The sequence below is a fragment of the Neopsephotus bourkii genome, unplaced genomic scaffold, assembly GCF_033783945.1.
Source record: "Neopsephotus bourkii isolate Nb327-2 ecotype Australia unplaced genomic scaffold, CSIRO-AGI_Nbou_v1 NB_1765, whole genome shotgun sequence".
Lineage (NCBI taxonomy): Eukaryota > Metazoa > Chordata > Aves > Psittaciformes > Psittacidae > Neopsephotus > Neopsephotus bourkii.
The window spans coordinates 8608215-8633487 of record NW_026902239.1 but is presented as its reverse complement, the minus strand read 5'-3'; the positions used below and the strand labels follow the sequence as shown (position 1 = coordinate 8633487).

Here is a 25273-nt window from a genome sequence, read left to right as displayed (position 1 = left end):
GAGAATGCAGCGAGCCTACATCTATTAGAAGACTCCTCACCTACTCTGATTCCTCCTCCTCAAGCTTCTCATTCTCAGGGCTCCAGCTCCTTGCCACATTTCCAGATATAGTGCTGTAATACCAACCATCCTGATTTTGTGCCTTCCATGGTGTCTAATTCACATGATAAATACTGAAAAACATTATCATCACAAGCATGCTTTTGCTGTGACATACAAATGCAGAATACATATAAAATGTGGTTTTACTATTCATAGATGGCTAGAATACAAATTCTTTTTCTGGGAGTGGGAGGAAGAAAGGAACAGATTCTTCACACCCACTCTGCATATTTCTGATTTGCTTCTGATTTGGTGTAAATTATGAATAATAAATTGGTTCCAGTCACTCAGGATTTTTTTATTAATTATAAATTCAGACAAAGGGAAAAATACCATTTTCTCTTTGCTTACCTGGAACACCATGGTGAGAGGGTTTCCTATTCAACTGGATGACCTTTTGGTATGGTTCTTGCAGGGTTTTTTTTTTTGTTTGGTTTGGTTTTGGTAAACAAGTAGTCTTCAGTGTTTTTACAGCAGTTGCTATTACAGAAACTATGTCTCTTTCACTTCTTATCTTGGAGGATGGACAAAATAAACAAACTGAAAATAATACTACAACGAACAGTAAATGATGAATGGCTTACAGTACAAAAAACAGTGTAAAAAGGAAGACAAGTTTAAATATTGTTGTGTATGAAAGGGATGAAAATAATACAAGGATGAGAATAAGTAAAATGATAGGCTGGAACATCTGGGAAAGTAAATACAAAGAGAACAGTCAATTAATGGAATAGCAAGTCCAAAGTTTCAACAAAATAAATAGTGAATCAGACTACGCTTGTGGAGGGACCAACTGCCCATCTCCCATTGACTTCAATAGGAGCTCTGCATGGCCAAGCCCTGACGTGTCCAATCTAACTATTGATATTACTTGTTTAGAAATAATACTAATTAGTTCACCTTAGATTTGTATAAGTCCATGCAGTGCTCTGCCTTGCCTTTAAGTTAATGGGAGCTCTACAAGCTCAGAGCTATAGCAAGATCAAAAAGCATGCTAAATGTTGTTTCTGTTTGATTTCATGCAATACATGTATAGCAATTGATTAGCTTTAAACTCACTGCGTCTGTGACTTTCTGATACAAGGAAACAAAAGACTAATTAGTCAGCATAGGAATAAGAAATAACAGCTTTCAAGCTTAACCTGTCAACTACTTTGACCGTAAACTAGCAGAACAGCACAAAGTAAATTAACACAGCAAAAGACTTCCTAAAACATTAGATAATACCATGATCAGTAGCAGGATTTGTCAACTATAGGATTGCATGCTAAGATAAGAGTAGGCAACTTTAAATTTTCATGGCAAAAGATGTTGAGTCAGCAAGGAATTTCCTCCCCAGAAACTCTCTGGAACAATTCTGCATAAAAATGAACTACAAAAAAAGATGTTAGTCACTGTTGCCTGCAAGCAGTGACCCATAGGCCTTCAAAAGATACAATCAGTTACAGTAATTCCAATATTCACACTACTGTATGGCTCTGTGACTGTACAGTAGATTTGCATGGTTTATTTTTCTCTGTGGTTTATCTTATTCTAGATAATTTTGGAAATTTAATATTTCCTCCTGTTTAAAATTAATAAGATTTTCTTTCTATCCATTTAGCAGGAACCTAACCACTAAGAAAACAATCATGTTCATTTATGTGCCAAAAATGCTGTCTGCACTGCCTTTACTGGAGCACAGTTCTGGCAAATGCACTTGCAAAGCCATAAAGGAGTAAAATCTTCCACCTTCTAGAATATAATTATTATGATTTCCACAAGACTAGACTTACTCACTGCTCACAAACAGCCCCATTGATAGAACAATGTTCCATTTGGCCAAATGAGGATTTAAATAATTTAAGTAGTGTTCTTTTCCATTGTCTAGAATAAAGAATTTTGATGTGCCATACATCAAATTTGAGACTCAGTTCACTTGGCACAGCCTTTTTACCTGTAGGCCTTAATAAGTAAAAGTCTACCTGACTCACTGACAAAGGTTCATCTGCACTTCGGTCATCTGAAGACTTCGGAACTTCCAGTCTGTCAATGAAAGCCTGAAGCTCTTTCCTGAAGGCCTTCATCTGTGCATTGATCCGGTAAAGAAGTTCATGCTCACGTATTCTGCTGCCATCATCTTCCTCATCCATCAGTCCAAAGAGGTCCCCATTAGCTACATAAATTCTCGCCTCTGTTATGATGGTGCTTGTGTCAGAAATTAAGCGATCTATTGTCTTGCCCAGCCGCTCAGCTTCAGAGCGAATGTCCTTCATTTGCTGCCTGTCAGTGAAGTTTTTTTGCCACCCAGACGCTGTTGGATAAAAAGACCTCGTTGGTGTCAGGCAGCGAATGTTGCGTACCTCTTCAGAGTCACTTTCCCCACCGATGGGGCCTTCCCTTTTGCGGTGAGGGGGGCGGGAATCATCATCACTTTCCTTTTTTCCTGCATCACTTTCTGCATCACTGTCTCTGGGACTGCCACGGATCCCAAGATGAGAGGCCAAGTCATAGCGCTGCATGTTGGACATTAAGACTCTGTTCTCATACTGGAGTTGCATGACTTTGCCACTCAGCTCATTGATCTGCATTCGTGCGGCTTTTAGCTCCTCCTGTAATGCTTCTGTCTTGGCATTATCATGGTGCCTAGAGCTCTCATGGGCACCAGACTTGTACTTGTATTTGTTCAGCTCAGCTGTTATGCGCTTGTTTTGTTCTTCCAAATCAGCTAAATTTCTCCTCAGCAATTCTGTTTCATCTTCTACTAGTTGCAAATGCTGTCTTAATTCTGACAGGGATTCACTCTGCTCTCCCAGGAGTGGGTTAGAGGTCCCTGAGAAATCATCTCCTCTTAAATCATCAAGCTCTGCTTTCAGTCCTCTATTTTCTACTTCTAGTTCAACTATTTTCCTCCCAAGAATGTTAGCTTCCTCCTCCACAAGTCTCAGTCGAAGCTTGAGTTCAGCTTCTCTAGTGGTAGGTGGCCCACCTGCTTCACCTTTTGGCAAGGGACTGTCCAAATCCCCATAAAATGATCTATATTTTTGCAGCTCATGTTCAAATCTGTCTTTTTCTTTATCAATTTTCGCCATTTTCTTCCTCATCAAGGCTGCTTCTTCTTTGACAAACTGTAACTGGCATTTCAAGTCTTCATTGTCCTCCTTTGAAAAAAGAAAAAGTAGTATTTGAAGAAACTTGATAAAATAGGAGACCTCCAGTGGACGGTCTTAAGTTACAAGATTAACAATCACAGGTACTTAGCTTGAATTACTAAAAGCTTCTCCTCCACTCATTTTTTCACTAATCAAGAAATTCAAGAGAATAAAATAAATACTCAAATTTAAAAGACAGGAAAAGACTATTTTACTTGTGATTACACTTCACACAGTGCCCAGAAAATACAGGGTGGGGGGCCAGCAGGTTCAGGGGGGAAAGATAGGATGAGCTTGTAAAAGATCCCTATATTTTCTAGGCTTGCAACACTGCAAGACTTTACAGTGTCCAAAAGTCCTGAAGTCAGCACACAAATGGCCTATGATATTGTTTCACCAGTGCTCCCATTTACAAATTTTGCACAAAAAAATGAATTCATGAAAGCTGGAGGCTTCTGTTGCAGCACCCGTGGGTAGATCTTTTGTCAAGTTGAGGAGCTCCAGAGAGGAGCCTTCAACACCGGAGCAAGGTGAAACACAGGTGTGTAGAGTGCTGGTGTTCTCAACATAAGAATGACATGGAGCTGTTGGAGCAAGTCCAGAGGAGTCCACAAGGATGATAAAGGGGCTCAAGCACCTCCCATATGAACACGGGCTGAGAAAATTGGGGCTGTTCAGCCTGGAGAAGAGACCTCACAGCAGCCTTCCAGTATCTGAAGGAGGCCTATAAGGATGCTGAGGAGAGACTCTTCATTGGGTACTGTAGTGACAGGACAAGGGGCAATGGATTTGAACTTAAAAAGAGGAAGTTTAGGTTAGATATAAGGAAGAAGTTCTTTACTGTAAGGGTGGTGAGGCACTGGAATGGATTGCCAAAGGAAGTTCTGAATGCTCCATCCCTAGCAGTGTTCAAAGCCAGGTTGGATGGAGTCTCGGGTGACATGGTTTAGTGGGAGGTGTCCCTGCCCATGGCAGGGGGGTTGGAACTCTATGACCTTAAGGTCCTTTCCAACCCTAACTATTCTATGATTAGCTGGCCCTTGACGTAGTGCTATCTGACTGCACATCTGATCTAACAGCTCTCAATTTCACAGCATACAAAGAGTAAAGCAAACAAGCAAGCAAAATGCAAATCTACAAATCATGTGCATCATTTCCATAGTGTCCCTGATGCCTCCACATGAGGATGTAGGCTACAGTTACTACAACGTACCTCTGTTGGTGTCTGCTGTGACTTCTTTTCTGATTTTGGTAGGTCTTTGCTCCCTCTTCTTTTGAGCGACTGCTGCAACAGTAACAAAATGAGATGCACTGAATATTTCACTAAAGAGGCATATAATTCATATTTAATTAATTTTAAAACATAGCAAGTTAAATGCACTTATAAAGGAATTCATTTCTTGCAATCCTAGAGATACCAAATAGAGAGGGTAGACACAGCTGCCCCAAAATGACACAGTAATGTTACACAACTAAAGTATTCATTTAATCAGTCTTTCACTTTTTTAATTCAACACATTTTAAGACTAGTGCATAATGAATGTTTAACACACAACAAGAGAAGTAAGAAAACAGATATCCAAAGTGGTAACTTACAGACGTGAAAGCTGAGGCAAGCAGTGAGACCCAGCTTGATCACTTGATACCAACATTACTGGGGACAAGGCACTTTGCGATGTGTCTAGCCAGACATGTAGCCTTAGCCTTTGTGGTAGGCAAGCTACATAAAATAGGGTCACTGAGATCCTATTGAGTGTACATTCATAAGTACACCTTTTTCTGTGTCCACCACAGGCTTCAAGCTTGCAGTCATACCTCTGTAGGTGTACACTGTAAACAAACTCTGTGCAAACTCACACACAGACCTGGTCACTACGTTTGTTCTGTTTTCAGGACATATTCAAGTAGCTACAATTTAAAATTGCTTGAACTGTAAAGTCCTAGTGAGAAACAAATCATATTATCTTAAGAACAGCACCACACAAACACACGTATGCACCACCATGTGAGCAAGCTTCTTTGGTATCTTCTCATCTGCTACATAGCCAAAGTAAGTAGAAAAGAAACTCCTGTTTTTAGAGCAGGAAGTATTGGGATGGAAGCCTAGTAGCATATCCAGCAAAAATCTCATTATTGCTGACAACAGAAAGTTCATCAGTGGGCAAGTGGTACAGGGAAACCAACTGCAACCATACTGCTGTCAATGCTCAATACAGATCATCAAGAAAACAGCAGGAGAAAGGAAAGCGAGTGAGAGAATATGTTAATACATTACATCCCACTTGCAGTTGTTCCCAGTTTTTATGTTCCCCAGGTAAAATGTAGGGCCTGAGGCAGGACAGTGATACAAACAACAGCATCTCCACTTGAGACGATTCTCTGGTAGCAGGATCCTTTGTGCCACTGAAAAACATGCATTTCCTTGCACAAGCCAGGCTGTATCTAAAAGCTATCCAGTTCCATACAGTGGGAACTAAAATGTGGTCATAATCCTCAAGGAACAGTGGGCAGGTATGCTGTACATAACAATCCTGTGCACTATTTGCCCGCTGGTACCATTTGTTCTCTTTGTTCTGCATGTCATCATCATAACACATATGAAATTTGTGGACTGCCTGTTCCAAAGGAAAATCAATGCAATGGAAATGACTCACATATAAATATGAGCAACCATAAGAGATCATTTCTCACAAGGCTTTTTTGCTCAAATTTACTATACAGTTATACAGAAATTAAGAAAAACAACCTCAGATTCAGAATCAGAACCAAAATTCACAGATGGGTCCACCAAGAAACAGAATTAAAATTTTTATATCTCTTGCAAAAACACTGAATGCTTTCAGTAGACAACACAATAAAAAAAATCAAAAATCATTAGCTGTGATAGCTAGATAGCTGTGAATCACAGGCTTCTACAGGAATCCAGAAAAGACATGAAAAAACAGTTAACTTCACTTCTTCCCTTTAAATATAAAGCCAACAATTTCAGGATCCAGTCTACAGACAAAATTATCCTTCAGGGTCTCCCAGCAGTTATCCTATTGTGGAAATGTTATACGCATGTGGAGAGGTTTTAGTTGTTTTTCTTTTTGAACTGTCAAATTTATAAAGTGTTAAACTTTCAGAGGAGCAGCTTCCTCCTCAGTATTACCATTAATCATACCACTATGTATTATCAGTTTGAAAAAAAAACTTTTCAAATCAGTTAGCACTGCAAAATTCTCCAGGTTCTTGCCAATACCACCCACTGATAAAACAAACAGGGGCGAGACTATATTTCTACTTGATTACATAAATGCCTTCTATTCACCCTGAAGAGCTCAGCATCTCTCCATATTTAAGGAGGTTCTGAAATGCTGAGCTGAAACTTCTGGAGTATCCTACAACTTTTCAGAAGGTAAGAGATACATGAAGAAGTTTCCATGACAACAGCAACAAAAAAAAAAAAAACAACAAAAAACCCACAACAGAAAAACAAACAAACAAAGCATGGCAGGGGGGTTGGAACTAGATGATCTTAAGGCCCTTCCCAACCCTAACTATTCTATGACTTTATTCTATGAAAACAAAACCAAACAAAACCACAAACCACCAACCCCCCCCCCAAAGCCCAACCAACAGATCCCTCCCCCCACAGGAAAAAAACCCACACCAAAACCCCCCCTCAAACAAGCCTACACAGTGCAAAAGTATTTTCTAGGTTTGACATAAAATGAAAAACCTGTTTTTCCCATTTCTCTCCGTATTTTTTCTATTCCTTTTTGTAGTTAGGATAGCAACATTTTAATTACAACAATAGCTGTGGCTCTGTAATGACTAGGCACTACTTTCTAGTCTGTTCTACTGGAGTTACAACAAACCGTCTGTGAAGCTTTTACCATTCACCAATGAAATTATGGTGTTTAGCAACAGAATTCTGTAGTCGAAAGCAATGAAGAATGTGCACAATTCAATTAGCAGGATGATTTGGGTAAGTGGATTAGGCCTAGCTGGAACTGCTATGATCTCTTTTCTTGTGAAAACCACCATGAGACAATTTTTTATCACTAGAGGTTAAAATCTCTCCTGCACAGGTCTCAGATGACAGATGACACCTGCAAAGTCACAATGCCCCATAACATCATATTAAGGCTCTGAGGCAATGCTCATACTGACCAAAGAATACCACATATCAAGCAATATATCCCACTGTAAATAAATTTCTGAGAGTTTTTTCGGAGCTACATTTCACAATATACAGTGGCTACCCTTTCTATTATTTCTCTCAAGACTTGCACTACTCCACTCTTCCCATCCAATTTTCAACATTAAACAATTTACTGCTACAAATGAAAAGAAATTCATCAAAGCAAAACTGAAAAAACCCCAACCAACTATTCAAATAAACATATGACAAAATCAAAACTGGGAACCCAGACTCCTGCAAGTGAATTGTCATGTTATCCCTGCAACTGAGCACTATTAAAACTTCCTGCATGTTGCTTGCTTTGACATACTAACAAATGTTAGACAGCGCAAATGAGTGATTCAGCCATCTTCATGTACAAAACCTGTTTGTTCAGAAATGTTTGTGTTGGATCACCTTTTAATATAATTCACCACTTGCTAATCCTTCTCCCATGTAACAGGGTGCCACAAAGCATACTGTAGTGCCATTAAAAGGCACCCCTGCTGTTTTCTCAACTGTAGCAAAAAAATCTGCCCCTCATATTCCAGAATTCTGAAAACTTCTTGTGAAGGAGAATTTGGGAGCTCAGATAGTTCTTCTTCCATAGAATTTTAAAAAATCATACTGAGTTCATTCAATGATTGAGTTAAAAAGACAAAGTAAGAAAAACAAAAGTGCTTTTGCACTATCTGATCTGTAAAGCTTACCAGACAGCATTACAGTTTTAATAAGCTTGAATCTAGTTACCCATCTTCAGAAGAAAAGAATAAACAATGCATATAATACTATTTCTACAATGGAGACTTTGGTAAACTGCCCAAGTACTAATGAAGTATTTCAACAGCACTGGGGATAGTAAGACTAGCAACTGTGGCATGTATCACTATATTGTATAATCTACCTCTGGAAGACAAGGAGATAAAACTGGATTTGACCTAACTATGCTAGCGCTCACTGTAGCCAACACACATGGGGCTATGTGGGTGTCCACAGTTTAGATAAGACCACAGATAATATTCATATTAGAGTCATGGCAGAGCACATGCAGCAGCCAATTCTGTTGCAATGCTCATCAGCATCAATTCTCCACTGACCTTCACTGGAGTTTATCCAATGTCTTGCTGGTGCTGCTAAGCACTTCTCAAGACCAGATGGTATAATCCTTCTCTTGCCAGACCTAAACTGCAAGCCAAACATGCAGTCCTATTATGATCAGTGCTTCTCAGGTGTAAAAAGGCCTGAAATCTACTCTGAGAGTAACACAACGCTGAAATAATAGCATCACACTTCACTGAGTAGGAAAGCTCTAAAGTGAAATCAAATTCTTGCTACCTAGTCCTAAATGACAATAAATCACTCAGCAATTCATAAAGAAACCTTATGTAAAATATACTAAGGTTTTTCAAGATGCTTGATTATGTCAAGCCTGATCTGGGGGTATATAATCTAAAAAACCAATGTTGGCAACCACAGGAGGAATTCCTATCACATAAAGGGATTTGTGGGTGCACAAAGCCCCCTTAACAGCCCTTACCCCTCCTTACAGAGCAGGCTAAGGCAAAGGCTTCTTGCACCTCCATAGCTGCAACCAAACCTTCTCATCTGCACACAACTGTACTATATACGGTCATGGTTAGCTGCCTCCCAACTGCTGTGACAGGTCTGCAGAACTTCCAGAACCAGAGCAAAACTAACACCATCTTTACAGATGGTAAAGTTTACAGCATCATTTGAGAGTTTTGAAGCACCGACAGTTTACAGCATCATTTGAGAGTTTTTAAGTTTTTTAATGGCCTTTTAATACTGTTGAGACCTGTTTGCTGATTGTGATGGGTATCACCATGTTGGCACGCATACAGAGTGTATTTTGCCCACGACCATTTAGTCTTATTTCAAAAGTTAAGCAGTCAGGTTCAGGCCTTGTCTGGGGTTAAACGACGATATAGGAGGACCAAGAGGTTTTCCCCGAGGCTGGACAGTTATGAGTGGCAGGGTGTGTGGGACAGTATGTTCAAGTATCTAGGTCAGTGGGCCCCTCCAGTATTTTGGAATTTCACCACTAAACAACTGCAAAATCCATAAGAATTAGTAAAACACTTAAATGAGGTGTGTGGTCATTCTGGCCATACCAGAGGCGGACAAATCATGGCAACGTGCTGGGGCTTGGCCTATGCTGACAGAGCCCTGTTCAACATTATCCAGCACCTTCAAAAGGAAAAAAATGTCCCTGGATCTGAGGGCAAAGCAACAGACAGCGCAGCTACTCCAGCTCCTAGCACAGCAGCTACACCACCCCCAGCGACAAGTACAGTCGCTATTCAAACTTTGGCTGCAATGAACAGTGCAGCTAACCCAGCAGCAAGGACAGCAGCTACTCAAACTTCAACTGCAACAGACAGTACAGCTGTCTTCTGCAAAGAAGCACAACACCCTATCCATGAAGCACACACTAAGTATATCCCTACTAGCTCTAGCAACGCTCACTTTGTACTAAAACTGGCATATTTGAAAATTATACAAAATGAAAAGAATCTTTACTACTTCACTATGGAGAGAAAAATAGTTCTTACATAATCTTTTGAATGTCTTCATATTACTGGAAAAGGGAGCAGCCCTCCAATACTTGTGTTGTTTCACTTGCATTTAATAAGGAGTTATTTCAGTTAGCATTTTCAGATCCTTTACCATCATTCATTTGCCAGTTAAAAAATAAAAAATAAGAGGAGAAAAAAAGTTACACAACATTTTCACTTAACCTTTTGCATTTTGAACCAAAAGCACATTGCTAGAGTAAATGATAAATAACTCTGTGGTATATATAGGTAAAAGCATTCTTTGTAATGCATAAAATGAAGCAGCACATTCATGTTTCATTCTTTTTCTTATTTGCAAAAAAGGATAATCTTGAGCCGTGGCAGATGAAAGCTGCCTTTTCAAAGCTCTCCATATGACCTGGTCAAATAGCTGGCCAAACCCTGATACTTTGGTTACTGTGATTACAGTTCTTCATCCACCAAGATATCATAAAATAATGAAAGCAACTTCTCTGAAGAGGAAGATGGTCTCCTGACATTTGAACCTTTCAAAATATTAAAGAGCCAGACATGTTTAGTTCCCCAGCACTATCTAACTACACCTTATTATGGATGCTGAAATCACAGTCAGCTTACACTCAGCTCCCTAATCCTGAAATGCAAAAGCAAATCTCAAAACACCGTGAATATCGTGGAATGAAAGTGCAGCATAAGATGTTTTGTTGCTAGTCATGCTAGCTAAACCTATTTCTTAGGTAGCTGTTTATTTGTCAGCTCAGCTATTTGTCTTTTTCAGGGAGAAGAGGGTCAGCCTTTTTGTCAGGGTTTGCACAATGCCTAGTACAAAGCGCTGTCCCAGACTTTATCTGGGATTGCCAGTATGACAGACACTATGTTAGCATAGTTCAAAATACCACCACATAACAATAGCAATAATCACAGTCACAGACATGGATATGGCAATTACAAATTAAATACATAAAAGATTTGGCCAAATCTAAAAAGAGTTTTCTTTTGCACACATATCAAGTTTTTTAGCCTTCATAGATCTCAGAAGAGATTCCAAATATATTTTCATGAGAACGGGAAAGTTCAAGCAACCAGATTAGGTTCACTGCCTTGATTACAAAAACGCATGTATATAAACCAAAGAGTATTTGCCATATCCCAACAACAACAAACAAAAGGTTATTCTGAAATTTAAGAGTAATGAAAAGAATGATTCTGCACATGGTGTATACTTCTATACTGCTCAAAATGTGTACAGAAGCCAGTTCTGCAAAGTTGGGGGCTGATCACACATGTGCTTTTGCTTTCAATCTCATTTCATACTGAATAGCTGTATTAAATGCTCAGACAGCTCTCACAGAACTCAGGTTATTGAAAACAGGATAAAACTCCACAGTGCTCTGAAGCTATATCAGTGTGATGCTACCACAAATTAAATCTAACTTTATATCTAAATTTTGTTGAGCAGCTCAGGTAAGGAAGGTGCTCTGGAAAAATAAACCATGGAGGCTAGAAACTAAAATAGAAGGAAGACATTTTAGCAGTTGGGGCATCCCCACACCTACCTTTCTTACTCTGGTACCAGTGTAATATAAGCCTGCACCCAGTCCTTTTTGGGGTATTTGAACCACGCAAAGATGGAGATGAGGGGAAGGAGAATATTGCAGTGCTGTCTGAAGCAGTGTCACTGACTACAAAAAGCTCAGAAGACCTGAGACTGATCTCCATGCCTCTTCCTCCTAAAAGATGGCTCTTCCTCTTTAATTAAACATGCTCAGGCTCTTAAGTGAAATGGTATTCCCGGCAAGAGAAGAGGCTGTGGCTCTTAGGCTGACTTAAAACCTTCATGTAGAGATTGACTTAGAGACTGTTATTTAAATGTTCCTTTTCCTATAAATGTGAAAATCTCATTCTGAAATGAAGTTTGACAGTCTTCAGCTCATTATAAATATTTGATCACTGAGATGCATTTTTAACTAGCTATTATGAACAAACATCAGACTCTTCAGCATTTATCACAAATGTCAAGAACCAGCAAATCACCTGCAAATGAATGCCACAGCAGTGCTAATAGGGTTACACATGAATCAATTATTGTGTAACTAATTATTTTTTTTTGCTGCTGCCTGGAAAAAAACAAAATATTATTGGATAAAGACTGCAAACAAAGTAAATATTGGAGAAATGTTAAATACTGAAAGAACAGTCACTGCTACAAACCTTAGTGCAATCAAATATCTGTTTTAATATGACTAAATACAAAGATACACATGTAAGAACAAGGGGTGAAAGCTATGCTAAGACAATAGAAAAACTGCCCAGAGAATAAAGAAGATCTTTTGAAAAGCCACATCTCTAAAAAAGACTACAGTGTCATAGAAGATAATCAGTCCAAGGATAATAGAAGATAGAAGACTACAGGGTCATAGAAGATAATGTCCAAGGATAATTTTGTGACCAAAAGGCTTAATTCTGTCCTAGGATGTAGATATCAAAAATAAGGTTCACTGTACAGTAACTAGAAAGGGATATGCCTCTACACAGAGACAAACCACCCTCAGACAAGTGGAATGAATCACTTCAAAAGTGTGCCTATCTTTCTCCTTTGAGAGAGGTCAAATTCCTAACTTAGCATAAATGCTTAATTCTTAGACAGCTAAGTGATATCAACCCTAAGCATGCAGATATTTTTAAAAAGCAAACAAGCAAGCAAAAAAAGCCAACAAAAGCAACCAACCAAACAAAAAGCACCAAAACACTGATGCTGGACTCTTCAATTTAGTGTGGCTATAAGAACGTATCTTTCCCGGCTGGTCACTAACTTTCAGCAAATTCACATGAGAAGGGATTTACAGATTTTTAACTGTTCCTGGAATAGTTCAGGGAGAGCTGTGGTACACTGGTCTCAGCTGTCAATTTTTAACACAGAGCAGCACTCTCTTCTGAAAAGTTAAAATAGCTGGGGGTTATTCAGGAGGCCAGACTGATGGTATTATACAGTTCTGGCTTTGTAATTTCTGAATGCATGAAAACTGACCAAAGTTTGGGAACTCAGCAACAATACTCCTAGAAGCACACCAGAAGGAAAATGAACCTTTGAGGGTATCTAGGTGTACCTTCAAGCCAATGTTCCAGTTCAAAACTCTTTCTGTGGCACTGTTACAGATGCTTTTAATCAATTATTTTATCAAAGATTCAAACTGCTAGTATCTGTAAAAATTAAAATAAATCAACCAAGCTCATAATATAAAACATTCCTGGTAATTAGGGAAGTTGGATGTCACCAACAGTCACACTTTACAGGGATGCAGAAGCCTCCCATTACACACACCACTGATGGAAACAGATGCATAGCAAATACCTTCTAAGTGCAAGCAGTCATTTGTGACCTAAGTAAAGACCTTGGTTGTTATCCTAACCTGGATACATTGCTGAGATACCCGAAGTCAATTAACACAATCATACATCTAAAATCAGAAAAAGCAAAATAGAACTGATACCCACATGTCTCATTCTATGCATCTTGATATATGCTGTTGTTAATACCAGCAATGGGAAAAAAAAATAAACAGCATGTCAAAACATCTCAGCAGAAACAAACACTTCAGAAAAGTACACCTGCACATCTAAAAAGTTATTCCACTGTCCTTTACTTCAAAATCAGAAATGCAGTGCTTGGAACTCCTAACTATGCAGTGTTACTAAAACCTGAATCTGCTAAAACGCCAGGGGGGTGCATCTCTTGATATTATTATAATATCTTGATATTATGAACACTGCAGTAAGTGAAAAACAAACCTCCAGGTTGTAGTGGGGAAAAAAAAAACAAACATACCCAACATCAAAACCCTGGTGTTCTTGTTCAGGGTTAATACTAATTCTACACAACCCAGAAGAGCAGCTGGGCTGATCCCAGAGCCCAGCATGCCCTGTGGTCGGGTGTTCTTCCTGTCACATGACTCATGTCTATTTAAAATGCATTTAGGTATTTTGTACTACATGTAAAGATTAAAAATATTTATTCAGAACAGAGCAAAGGTGTTTTCAATTAAAGGAAAGTTTATTTTTTTTTAAATCTCAGGAGAAGTACTCATCATTTTCACTTTTTATATCCCTTCATGCCAAACATCTGCAATTGCACATCCTGGCAATGCCCTTGTAGTTGTCAACAGGTACTTGTCTGCTTTTCCACCTCTGGTATGCTTCACTTTTGGTTTTGAGCAGACTCAGAAGCTCATAGTTCAGCCAAGGGAGTCTCTTGCTCTGCCTGCTTCCCTTAACTATAAGGGCATGAACTGGTTTTATGCTTCCAGGAGTGTTCTTGAAAAACTCACAGCACTCTTTAGCTCCTTTTTCCTCCACAGAAGCTTCCCACAGAATCCTTCCCAGATGAGCTCTAAGCAAGCTGAAATTTGCTCTTCTAAAATCTAAAACCTTTGTCTTACTACTGACCTTCAGCATGCTCAGCAGGATCCCAAACTCTGCAATATTGTAATCACTGCAGCCAAGGCCATCACAGACCTAGATATTATAAAAGCAGGTTTTCTCAGTTTGTGAATAGCAAGTCTAGCAGTGCCTCATTCCTGGTTGGCACACCTAACATTTGTATGAGCAAGCAGTCCTCTACGCATTCCAGGAATTTGATGGATGACATGAGCTGCTGTAATGTTCTTTCAACAAATGCATAGGTAGTTGAAGTCACCCATAAGAACCAAGTTCTGTTGACTCGAACATGATGTGACAAGGTGATCCTTCCATCCACTGGCAGCTGAGTTCAGCCAAAACACAGGACAGTACTTACCTCCATGGTGCTATACTCTCCTCACAATCAGCCAGGATAAACTACCTAGGGCTGTGAGGTTCCACTAAAGAGCCATCAGAAATGCAGGCACTGGGGAATTCAATGTGCAGAATAACTAACAAATCTACCAGGCTGCAGAATGCCCCGTGTTTTTTAACTGTAGACTTGCTAGCAGCACCAGAAAATCTAAAACAAGAAAACTGTTTCCTGTGGAGTTGCTAAAGAGCTCAGTTTAAGATTATGAGAAAGACAGCCCTGAAGGCTGCAGTGAGCACATGCACTGAAAAGAGACAAAGCTATGGCATTTTCCTTTCAATTTGAAACAAGCTCAGCTTAGACTTGTATAAGCACATTACAAATGCTTTGTTTTCCCAGGTGTTCCTTTGAAGGGACGGGTGCATTTAAGTAGTGGACTGAACACAGTGCTGTAAGGACTGAAATCATGCATTACTATTATTCATCAAAGCCTTGGTGAGACTTCCAGGAAGATTATGACATTTCATGCATATTGATTTCATATGAAAACATGTGTCTAGACCTCTGGTTCAGCACTTAGAAAATGTCTCTGTTCTACCTTCATAAGACTTCCAGATGACAGAAAGCAATTTTGAAAATTCATCCGGATTTCTTCTAATTGTAGAGAATCCTGGCCTCTCTTTAAATTCCCATTCACGTTTTTGTACCTACACAAAGGGGTCAAATTTGCCTTCTATCTTGCAATCTCTTAAGAAACTAAAAAAGTTATACAGTGTCTTACAAAAATAAATCCAGAGACCTGCCAAGAATGACAAAATGGACATAAATAAAATGACACTTTGAATTTTAAATAATACTATTAAAAAAACCCCAAAACTTAGTCAAAACAACAACAAAAGAACCAGTGTGAATTATGTACTGCCTATGGATACAACTGTGAAAGGTAGCATGACAAATGTCAAAAAGCCAACTAAACCAGGGAACTCATTTTTATACTTTTAAGCTACCTGGCAACTTTTTCTTTCATTTGAGCAATCAGCTTGGTACCTCTATGACTAAGTTATGTATATGGACACTTGAACATCCATTTAGATACAGAAATATTGAAACTGGGAAGCGCAAAAAATGAAAAATTGTCTTCTGAGATTGAGGACCATTACAGAGTCCTAAAAACTTGCCTTTTCCTGGAAAATAAATAAACTCCTCCAGCTTACAAACAGCAGAATGCCAACAATTAGGAGATGACTGAATACAAACCAAGCAATACTGGGTTTTCCAAACTTTCCTCCATTTATTAATGTGGTATCATGCTTTGAGGGCTTTAGCAAAGTCAGTAGCAATACCACCTACTTTGGTAAAGAGATATAAAAGGCCTTCCTTCTCCTTTAAATCTCAAGGAACTCATTCCCTAAAGACATTGCAACAGACATACATTTTTCCAGTCTGCCTCACTGTGAGTTCATGCGCATAAACCATACAAACCATTTTCTCTGGCAACCAGTTACTATCCACAGTTACCACACTGTCCATTACTCCCACAGACAACCGGGCGTGCCAGTTGTGTTGGCTTTGTCCCTGATGTCAATTGCCCTTGCCAGTCATTCTCAGCAGCAGGAATTCACATAGCAACAATGGACTGGGCTTGCTGTTCTGTGTTCCATTTGCCATTTCATCTGGCTCCATACCAAGTCAGAGACCCTTTTGCCTAGTTCTGACACTAGTAAATGAAATAGTCAGGGACTGTTCTCAGGACACCAACTGACACTCCACAATTCAGTCTCCTTTCAACTGACAATACAGCTAAACTTCCCTACAGCTTCCTTCCAAACAAGCAGGACCACACCCAAACTGTCAGTCAGGAATAAACTCTGACCCAGGCTAGACTCTAAAACATAGTTCCTATGAGTCTGGAAGCTCGGCTCTTATTCTGTGCCTCTGTTCCGGTTAGGTTTGCTTTTGGTTTTTTGTTTTAAGATGGCCATTACTTTTATTTTCCTTTAGAATGGAGTTTATTGCAATGAGACTTTGATTTTACTTGAAGTCTGTACATAGTATTGGTAACAACTTTGACAAGAGAACTTGCAAATCTAAGGCTACTGATACCCATCACAGAAAGAAAAAAGGTAACATCCTGTCAGAAGGAAGGAACTCCCATGCCCCCATCTAACCAGAATAGCAGCATTATGTTTACAGATTCAAAATAATTGATCAAACTTTATTCTGTGATGGCTAAACTCTTTTATGTTTTAAACATATTCCAGGTACACTCTTTTTCACTACAGTTGCCACTCTTTCATTATTACTTTCCCACTAGCAAGCAATCCTGCCACTCCTTTTACACATCCTCGCAAATTTTAAGACATTGCAATAGGAATAAACAAAGCAGCAGAGCAGTTTCAATGACTCTCTGAAACAAAGAAAAAAAAAAGTCTCCTAGGCACCTTTACTCACAAAACCTCTTCACAAAAAAGGTATTTATGGATATTTAGTCTTTTGCCATCATTCACTATTTGTTACATATGTTTTGGAGTTATATTATTACTGACCATCAGGCTGTTTATTTTCAGTTTTGATAAACTCTCTTGGAGCAAATGGCTCATGTAAATTGCTGACGGCTGATACATAATTAAAAATGTAATTTTATGCGGTTTAAGTGTAAACTGCTTCTCAAAGGCACATAATTTGTTATTGTTTGTGGCACGACATTTTCAGAGAATTACTGCAACAGATTTTGTGAGAGATTAACTTCTTACTCCATTATAATTCTTCTCTCATATTTAAAGAAGTAAACTGAAGCAAACTCTGTTTATCCTGCTCACTGTGAAATTGCAGTGTGCTCTGGGCAAAGATGTCAGAATCACACCCTCACAGATTATGTATAGCATCCCTGTTGAGCACTGTTTCTAAAGGAACAAAATATTTGGGCAGGATACCAAAGGTACCAATTTCACACAAGCAAGTCTGTCAGAAGTTACTAGGGGTTCTGCATCTCCAGGCATGCGGTGCTTAGAGAATCACTGAGGTGTGCTTGGAGACAGATGACTGGTTTGCTTTTTCCTGTACAAACTCAGGCAGAGGCTTGTTTCTCATGTCTTTTTTAAAAAGCCTCCTTGTTATCCTGTTGTTCTTTTCACCAAAGAAAATTGAATTTTCATAAGGCAACAAGCTGAGATTCCAGTTCATACAAACCCTCCACATAACTCTGCTTTTAGTAGAAATGTTACTGATATGACTTAGTATTTGGGTTCTCCAAAGGATCCAGGAGAGCACTGGGTTTCTGAGAAACCTATTACATCCTCCCCTGCTGCCATCTGGTGCCAGGAGCAAGTAAGTTACTGTAACTCTTAGATTCTGAGTACTGCTTACTACACTGATCCTCTGTACCTGATCAGCTCTACAAGCAGGCGTACTAGCGCTTCATCTCTCTGCCTTGTACCTACTTCCTCCATTACAAACTGTTTGAAATGAGGCTCAAAACCTGAAGATAAATTAAAACATGAAGTACAATTAGTAAATGCTTGGGGGACAGTATGATGGAGGAGACTCAAACTTTCCCATTCAAAGCAGCACAACCAACCATCCATTTCCAGTGACTTGTACACACATGCAACATGGGCAACAAACAGAAACTAGAAATCCACAAATATTCACAGAGCTATAGCCTCGCTGGGATCACAGAGACATAACAGGATAGCTGAGGCTAAGCTTTAGAACCAGAAATCTTTTCTTCAGTGCTCACAGTGATTCTCCACTGCTCTCAGTCCAGATGCAAAAGTGAAGAGCTACAGCTTGGAAACAAGATAAGTAATAGAACAAACCAAGGAAGCTGACAGATTTATATGTGGGGGTGGAAGAATCAGGAGGAAAGGACAAATTTTGCAAAAGAGAGAAGCTGTAACTAGGAAATGAGGATAATATATTTGGAGTAGAATAAGAGGAAAATTTACTGGAAAATCCAGGGAGGAGACTAGATACTCATGAAGAGCTGTACAGATGCAGGGAAGGAGGCAGTGGGAGAGAGGACAAGACTGGAACTTAGGAACCAGAAGACAGAAAAATAGCCACTACTGTAAAACACGCTGAAAAAAATAATGATTCAGATAAAAAAAAACACACACACAGGATGAAGCCCAAGAGAGAGAACCTGAAACTCTAACCTATACGAGAAAGACTGGAAATAAGTGCTTGTGGCTAAATGGCAGAAGGAGCTTAGAGAGAGAAAGGGCTGTAAAAAAGGAGACACACGCTGGATTTTTGTCAGAGAGACATAGTGGACAAGCTGATATTGGTGATCACAGGGACTAGGAGGGGATCATCTCTTACTGGTTCTTCTCATAGGTCTCCAGTTTTTGGTTTTGGAGGGGGGTGTTTTGGGGGTTTGTGGGGTTTTTTTTTACAGCACCTTTTGTTGTGAAATTTCCGGCTACTCTCCATTTCTGTTCAGCCTGAGCACTCAGAGATATAAAGAGAGCAAACCTGTGCATAAACAGAGCAGCAAAGGTTGCAAGAGTAAGTGTAATTACTTTCCTGTGGTCCCACAGCAGGATAGTACCAAAATGATGAACAGAATTCAGATTCCTCCTCCCAGCTCCAGTGCCCAGGTCCCCATACCCTGCTGACTTCTTCCATTTCTATGCAGCATATAAAACAGACTAACAAGACAGGCACCACTCCAGCAAAACACAGATCCATGTAGGGAGGCATAAACTCCTCTGCCCGCAGTGTGAACTGAAGGGACAAAACACATCTCTGGTTCACATTCCATGTAGCCACAGTTGTCACAAGCTCTGTGTCTCAGCTAGTAACTTAGGCTTAGAAGAAGGAAATGGTAGACTGACAACATCACCCTAATGTGGTTGGAAGAACTGAGCTGTCTTTTATCCACCCAGGTTACAGCTCTAACAGAGCAATCTATTTCTCTCTAGAAAGACATACGTCTCTGAAAAACACGGTGCCTCTTGCAGTTACATATCCACATTGCAATGAGGATTTGTAAAGCCCAAGGTCCACTACATCTATCATATTTTCCCCCTACTTCATTTGTCTCATAACAAACCATCAAAAGCACAGCTGACGGAGCATTTCCTACATAGTTATAGCAAATTAATGAATTCTTAGTTCACACTATGATCATGAAAAGCTCTACAAGAGAGTTAGCTAGGCTTTAACAAGTGGTTACCAACAAAGTAATGATTTTCAATTAATTAATTAATTAATTCTAATGAATTAATTTACAACTCATTAATTTTTTTATATCTGAAAAAAATACATCCAGCTACAGTTGACTTCTCTTTCTTCTAGGAAACATTCCACAGGACCACAGAATCATTAGGGTTGGAAGGGACCTCTGGAGTTCACCTAGTCCAACCCTCTGCCAAGGCAGGGCCACCTAGAGCAGGTTACACAGGAATACATCCAGGCGGGTTTCTCTACTTCATTTTCAGCTTCACAAAAAGCATTCCAATTAACAGTAACAAATAATAAAGAGGAAATCAACAGCTGTTGCTACAAATGAATTCTGAGAAATGGTAATGCAGATTAAAAAACTTGTTTCGGTGTGGATGTAAACAAGAATAACATTAACTGAAATAACTTGGGTTGGGAGACTGAAAAGTAGCTTATAGAAATGTATGCTTTGCTGGAACACCTTCCAAATCCTGGATGCTTACAAGCTTCTGTTACCATCCACAACTTCTAGTTGAAATGGATTATAAATATTTATTCCAAAAGCTCCAAACCAAGAAAGCAAACATCAACTATATCTCTATTAATGGACAAACACAGTCACAAGTCTATCTTCACCCAAATAGTCACTGGAGAACTCTAGATTTATCTCTACACAAACACATCTGCTAGCATTTATCTTTTATATAATTTTCCAGTTAAGTCTTGCATGTTTTTTAAAACAACAAAGAATCTACACAAAGAGAACCTTGACTTTGGTTCTGCTCTGGAGACTGCCTAACAAAATATTATACTTCTGCCTCCATCATTTTCTACTAGGTCTTTTAACCATTCTCTGCTATCTCACATTGTGCATTGTAAAAGGAGATGAAATTTCCATGGCAGTTATACATAAGTAGGTTTTAAGAAGAATGGAAAGGTTTTTTGTTTTACCAGTACATTTGATGACACAAAAATACAGAAATCAGTCATTACACACTCTGAGCACTGTTATGCTGTAAAATAAAAATGTTTCATTGTCTTTGGAGATTAACCCTCTTGTTAATTCTAAACTCAATAAAGATCACAATCCAGACAAAAGGTCCTGACTCTGTATTTTCATATGTGCTGAGTAGAGAATTTCCTTAAGCAGGAGGTTCCATTGGTTATAATGGCTGTACCAAAATGAAAAAGGGTTGTAAACCCATGAAACTAGAAGAAATAACTCAGAAGCAAACAGAAAATCAACATTATGACTATCAGAAAATTATATTTAAGATGCTCTAACCTTTCAATTATCAAAGAAGAAAAGGCATTTGTCACAGAAAAATTCTAATGCACTGCAGATTGCTTTGGGTTGGTTTTATTGGGTTGCTTATTCACAGATTCTGCAATTCAAATCTGTAAGAATTAGTATTCTTTATCGGCATTCTTACATTAGTCCCCCAAGTCACAGCATGCTTGCAAAATGCATAATAATTTGGCTTCACTTCAAACTTGCGTTTTTCTGACATGCACCTCCTCAACCATCCTCCAGCTTCCCCCATGCTGTGCTGAAAGTCCTAGCCTGAAAAGCAGCTTTCTACTAGAAGGGACTCAGCAGCCCGTTTGGAACGCATAAATGAAAACTCCTGCCTAGTGATCATAATGCATGTAAAGACTGGGCATGGCAGTTCTCTCCAGTTCAGTATAAGGATGTATTTCTGACTCTTTATCCACTCCATTTCTACTCTGGTGTAAAGTCTTACTGCATTTTTCCATTCTAGCTCAGCGCCCTATTCTATGCCAGTAGTAATTGTCCATCTGTTTCAGCTTCATTAAATTGTGTAGAAGAGCCCCTAGCTTAAACATGACACTCTCTTCTGGAGTCTCCAGTATCCTTCCATTGATACCAACGGCAAAAACAGAAAGAGGCAGACACATTAGCAAAAGAAAGAAGTAGAGAGCTGTATGAAAGCAACAGAACCATAGATGAGCATAGTGGGACACAGGGGAGAATCAGGATAAGGAGAAAGACTACTGATGACAGAAGCCTATTTACTGGGTTAATTTCCTGCAGGTACACAGCACCCAAAGAACACAAGCTATTAAACTGCCACTATACTTCACTTTAATCTGAAGATGCAAGACAAAAGAAACTTACAGTGGTAAAAACTAGCAGAGGGCAGGAAGAAAGGATCCAGAAATGGGAATCTACAAAAAGGTAGAGTCTGGATGGACAAGAGTAATGAAAAACTTGGAGTAAAGCCAAGCTTAACAACAAATTGCAAGGATAATTACAGAAAGATCATGTTCTCATACAGAAGATAGTCCTGGAAACAGATGTATTTGATGGCAGAAACCAGAATGAAAACAGAAGAAGAAAGTCTCAGGTAGAGGAGAGAGAAGCTGAGTAAGGCTCAGATTTCATGCCCTTTTCAAATCTGTAATTATCTGAAAAAGCAGAAGAAGGTGGAACAAAAATACCTGTTTATCCTCTACTAACATGTTTGAAATTCAGTTCCTGTAAAGAAAATGTGAATATTTTTAATAGTACATCACTTAAAGTAAGCATTTGCAGTTCCTAAAAATTCTACAACTTATCATACAACCAAAAAATTCCTGCCTTTCTTGACAACTGAAACACATCTCTTCTGCTTCATACAAGATCAAAGTAGACACTGGCATTCCTACTAGGGAATATTACTAAAAGTGAAAATGAGTGGCATTCATTGAATTTAAAACACTGAACTGGAGAGCTGTTTCTAAAATTTGTTCTGAGAAGTCATTCTTAGTTAAGTTTCTTTTTATTGTGTGCTTTGTTATCTCTGTTGACCAGGCTATTACTGCTGTAATACAATTTTCTGCTTACTTAATGACACAGGATCTTGCATCCATGTAGTGGCAGATGGAGTAATTTTTAAGATTAATTAGATATAATGTAAAAATATGCTTAGACTAAAAGGCCAGGTAGAGTCTTTCACTTCACAGTACTCTAAAGAATATGACTGAACAAGATGGGGAGGTGGCTGGATCCCCAGTCTCATTGGGCCTGCTAGTCCCTAGTAGTAGTTTCAAGGGAAAAACACTGGTCTTTGTAAAAACATGTGGGGAACAGGATCCGCAAAGTTAGGTGCCTCCGACTCCCTTCATCACTCTTCCTGCACGTATATTATCGTAAGTATACTGTCTCAACATCTCTGAACTGTTACCATAAGTTCCACATTTCCCACCTTGCATAGGTAAAGCAAAGCCACAGTTTGGTTTCTGTTTTGCACAGGAAACGTCAAATATTTAGTTTGTTCTCAGCTCCCATTCACCAAGCTGTACATCAGCACTCTATAACTTTCAACTTTTGGCTGCCATATTTTGTGACCCCAAAACAAGTTATATGAAGAAAACCAGTTAGTTCAGCAATAAGAATTTCAGAATTTCAGATACTTTGTGTAGAAGTAAATAGCACCACTAACCTCTTTCATTTTTTCCAGTTCATTCTGTAGCGCTTGTTTGGCAATTTCAACTTCTATAAGCTGCTGTCTTAATTTTTCATTTTCATCTTCTGTTACAGTACGTTTTTCTTCCACATTTTCTAACTCATGATGAAGTCTCACTGACACATCTTTTGCAACCTAAATTAAATGTTATGCCAAAAGAAAGATAACAAAAAAATTACTACTGCAGTGCAACTATTTAGAGATTAATTCTGGTTGTTGTGATGGAAGCAATGTATAAGGAAACATGTACATAAATACACCCACAGGAAGAATGCTAAATGGTTCCAAATTCAAGTCAACTGCTTCAAGAAATGGTACATAATTCCTGAGGACTTTACTGTAAATCACATTAGACATTCAACTCCAGCTCCCTCTTAGATTCCGTCATGCTGATGGTGAAACAGGACCTTTATTATTCCTGGAGCCAGTGCAGCATCTACTTTCTCTCAACTACTGCTAGCTTATGTTTTGCAATGCACTAAGGTATATCGTCTTCAAATAGTTGATGTGCAGAAGCATCTAAAAGCAGGGTCCACCTTCTCCAACCCTTCCTTACCTGTGACTTGCACAGAACAAATAGACACATCTTGATTTCAACCCTGTTAGTTTCTCTCTTCTTCGTGGACAGTTAACTTAAATAACTGGCATTAACTGCTATCGATTCATTTAAAAAGTAAAATATGCGCAAACAACATCTTTACTGACCTTGTGGTCACTCAAACCATGCCAAATATTTTAAATGAAAATGAAAACTAATGGTTTTTGTTGTTTGGTTTGGGATCTTTTTAACACATTTTCCCAAGAATGGTGTTAAAAGTCACACTGTCATAACCTAATTCCTCTTCTTCACACAAAGTAATGAGAGTTTTGCCATTCAGACCACTTGCCTTGTATTTTGTGAAGCCACCAGAAATTATAATCATGCACCAAAAATATTTAAATATATACTAATCACTGTTATGATGGTGATTTAGACACATAAATGAAAAGCCTAATTTCCTGCTTTTTTTAGAACATTAGAAAGTATAATTAATCCTTCTTAACATTAGCTAGGGGAGCTCAGAGAGCTATCCTTTATGGCTTTCATTAGAATGATCTTTATGTGTCAAAGAATTCTCTTTAACATACTGAAACTCTAAACAAAATTGTAATTGTAAGCAAGCAGTCAAGAAGAATCCGATCTATCAGGAAACAGCAGCAGCTAGTGACTCAGCCTCCCCTGACAAGAAACCCAGTGTGTGCAAATTACAGATACAACACTGCAGTGTAGCAAAAGATCATTCAACAATCTCCCCCACTATACATGCAGTCAAGACCCATAATGCCTAACAGAAAGAGTGAGTGGAGGGGAATTTCAGTTATAATCATACTCCAAAGAGACTGCAGGGTGAGCAGAGAATCACACCACAGGGCTATATCTTGATGTTTTTTTCCTACGCTCAGTATTAAACTGCTCATCTGGTTGCCCAACCAAAGTAAATGGAAAATCATGGGGGACATTTTTAACAGCATCCTTTCAGAATCTGTCTTCAGTCCATAGATACAGGCTGGGTTAGTAAATACTACCAAATAACAAAGTCATTACTGGTAGTGATTTTTGACACAAAATTTGGTGGGGTAGCAATTAATGCAGGGAAATCCTACAGAGCATTCTAGATCACATGGGAAATGGGACCACCTTGCAAGATACATTTTAATACAGCTATGTGCAAAACTGTATCTATGAAGGATTATGTCCCTAATATATTACCTATGCAAAATGAAAGCATTACTTTGGATATAAGTTCTTCAGAAGAGGGCTTGGGAACATTACAGAAAACTGCAAATGAGTTATGATGATGGTTAGCCAGCATCCAAATTCAACTAGACATTCATCCCTGCTCCAAAGCAGAACATGTTCATGATCTGTGGGAACA

At 38.9% G+C, this 25273-nt stretch overlaps 1 protein-coding gene across 3 annotated transcripts in view; it reads right to left on the bottom strand.

Annotated features, from left to right (window-relative positions):
• Nucleotides 1-25273, bottom strand: part of MTCL3 (MTCL family member 3) — a 37205-nt gene that overhangs the window by 6531 nt on the left and 5401 nt on the right. For 2 of the 3 annotated variants that reach the window (XM_061378349.1, XM_061378348.1), the window contains exons 4-7: nucleotides 23334-23492; nucleotides 4447-4518; nucleotides 2067-3242; nucleotides 454-793 (exon numbers count right to left, since the gene is read on the bottom strand). In XM_061378349.1, the coding sequence (XP_061234333.1) occupies nucleotides 683-793; nucleotides 2067-3242; nucleotides 4447-4518; nucleotides 23334-23492 (1518 nt within the window). In that variant the 3' untranslated portion in view covers nucleotides 454-682. The remainder of the gene's footprint in view (nucleotides 1-453; nucleotides 794-2066; nucleotides 3243-4446; nucleotides 4519-23333; nucleotides 23493-25273) is intronic. The other variant, XM_061378350.1, reaches the window with a different exon arrangement.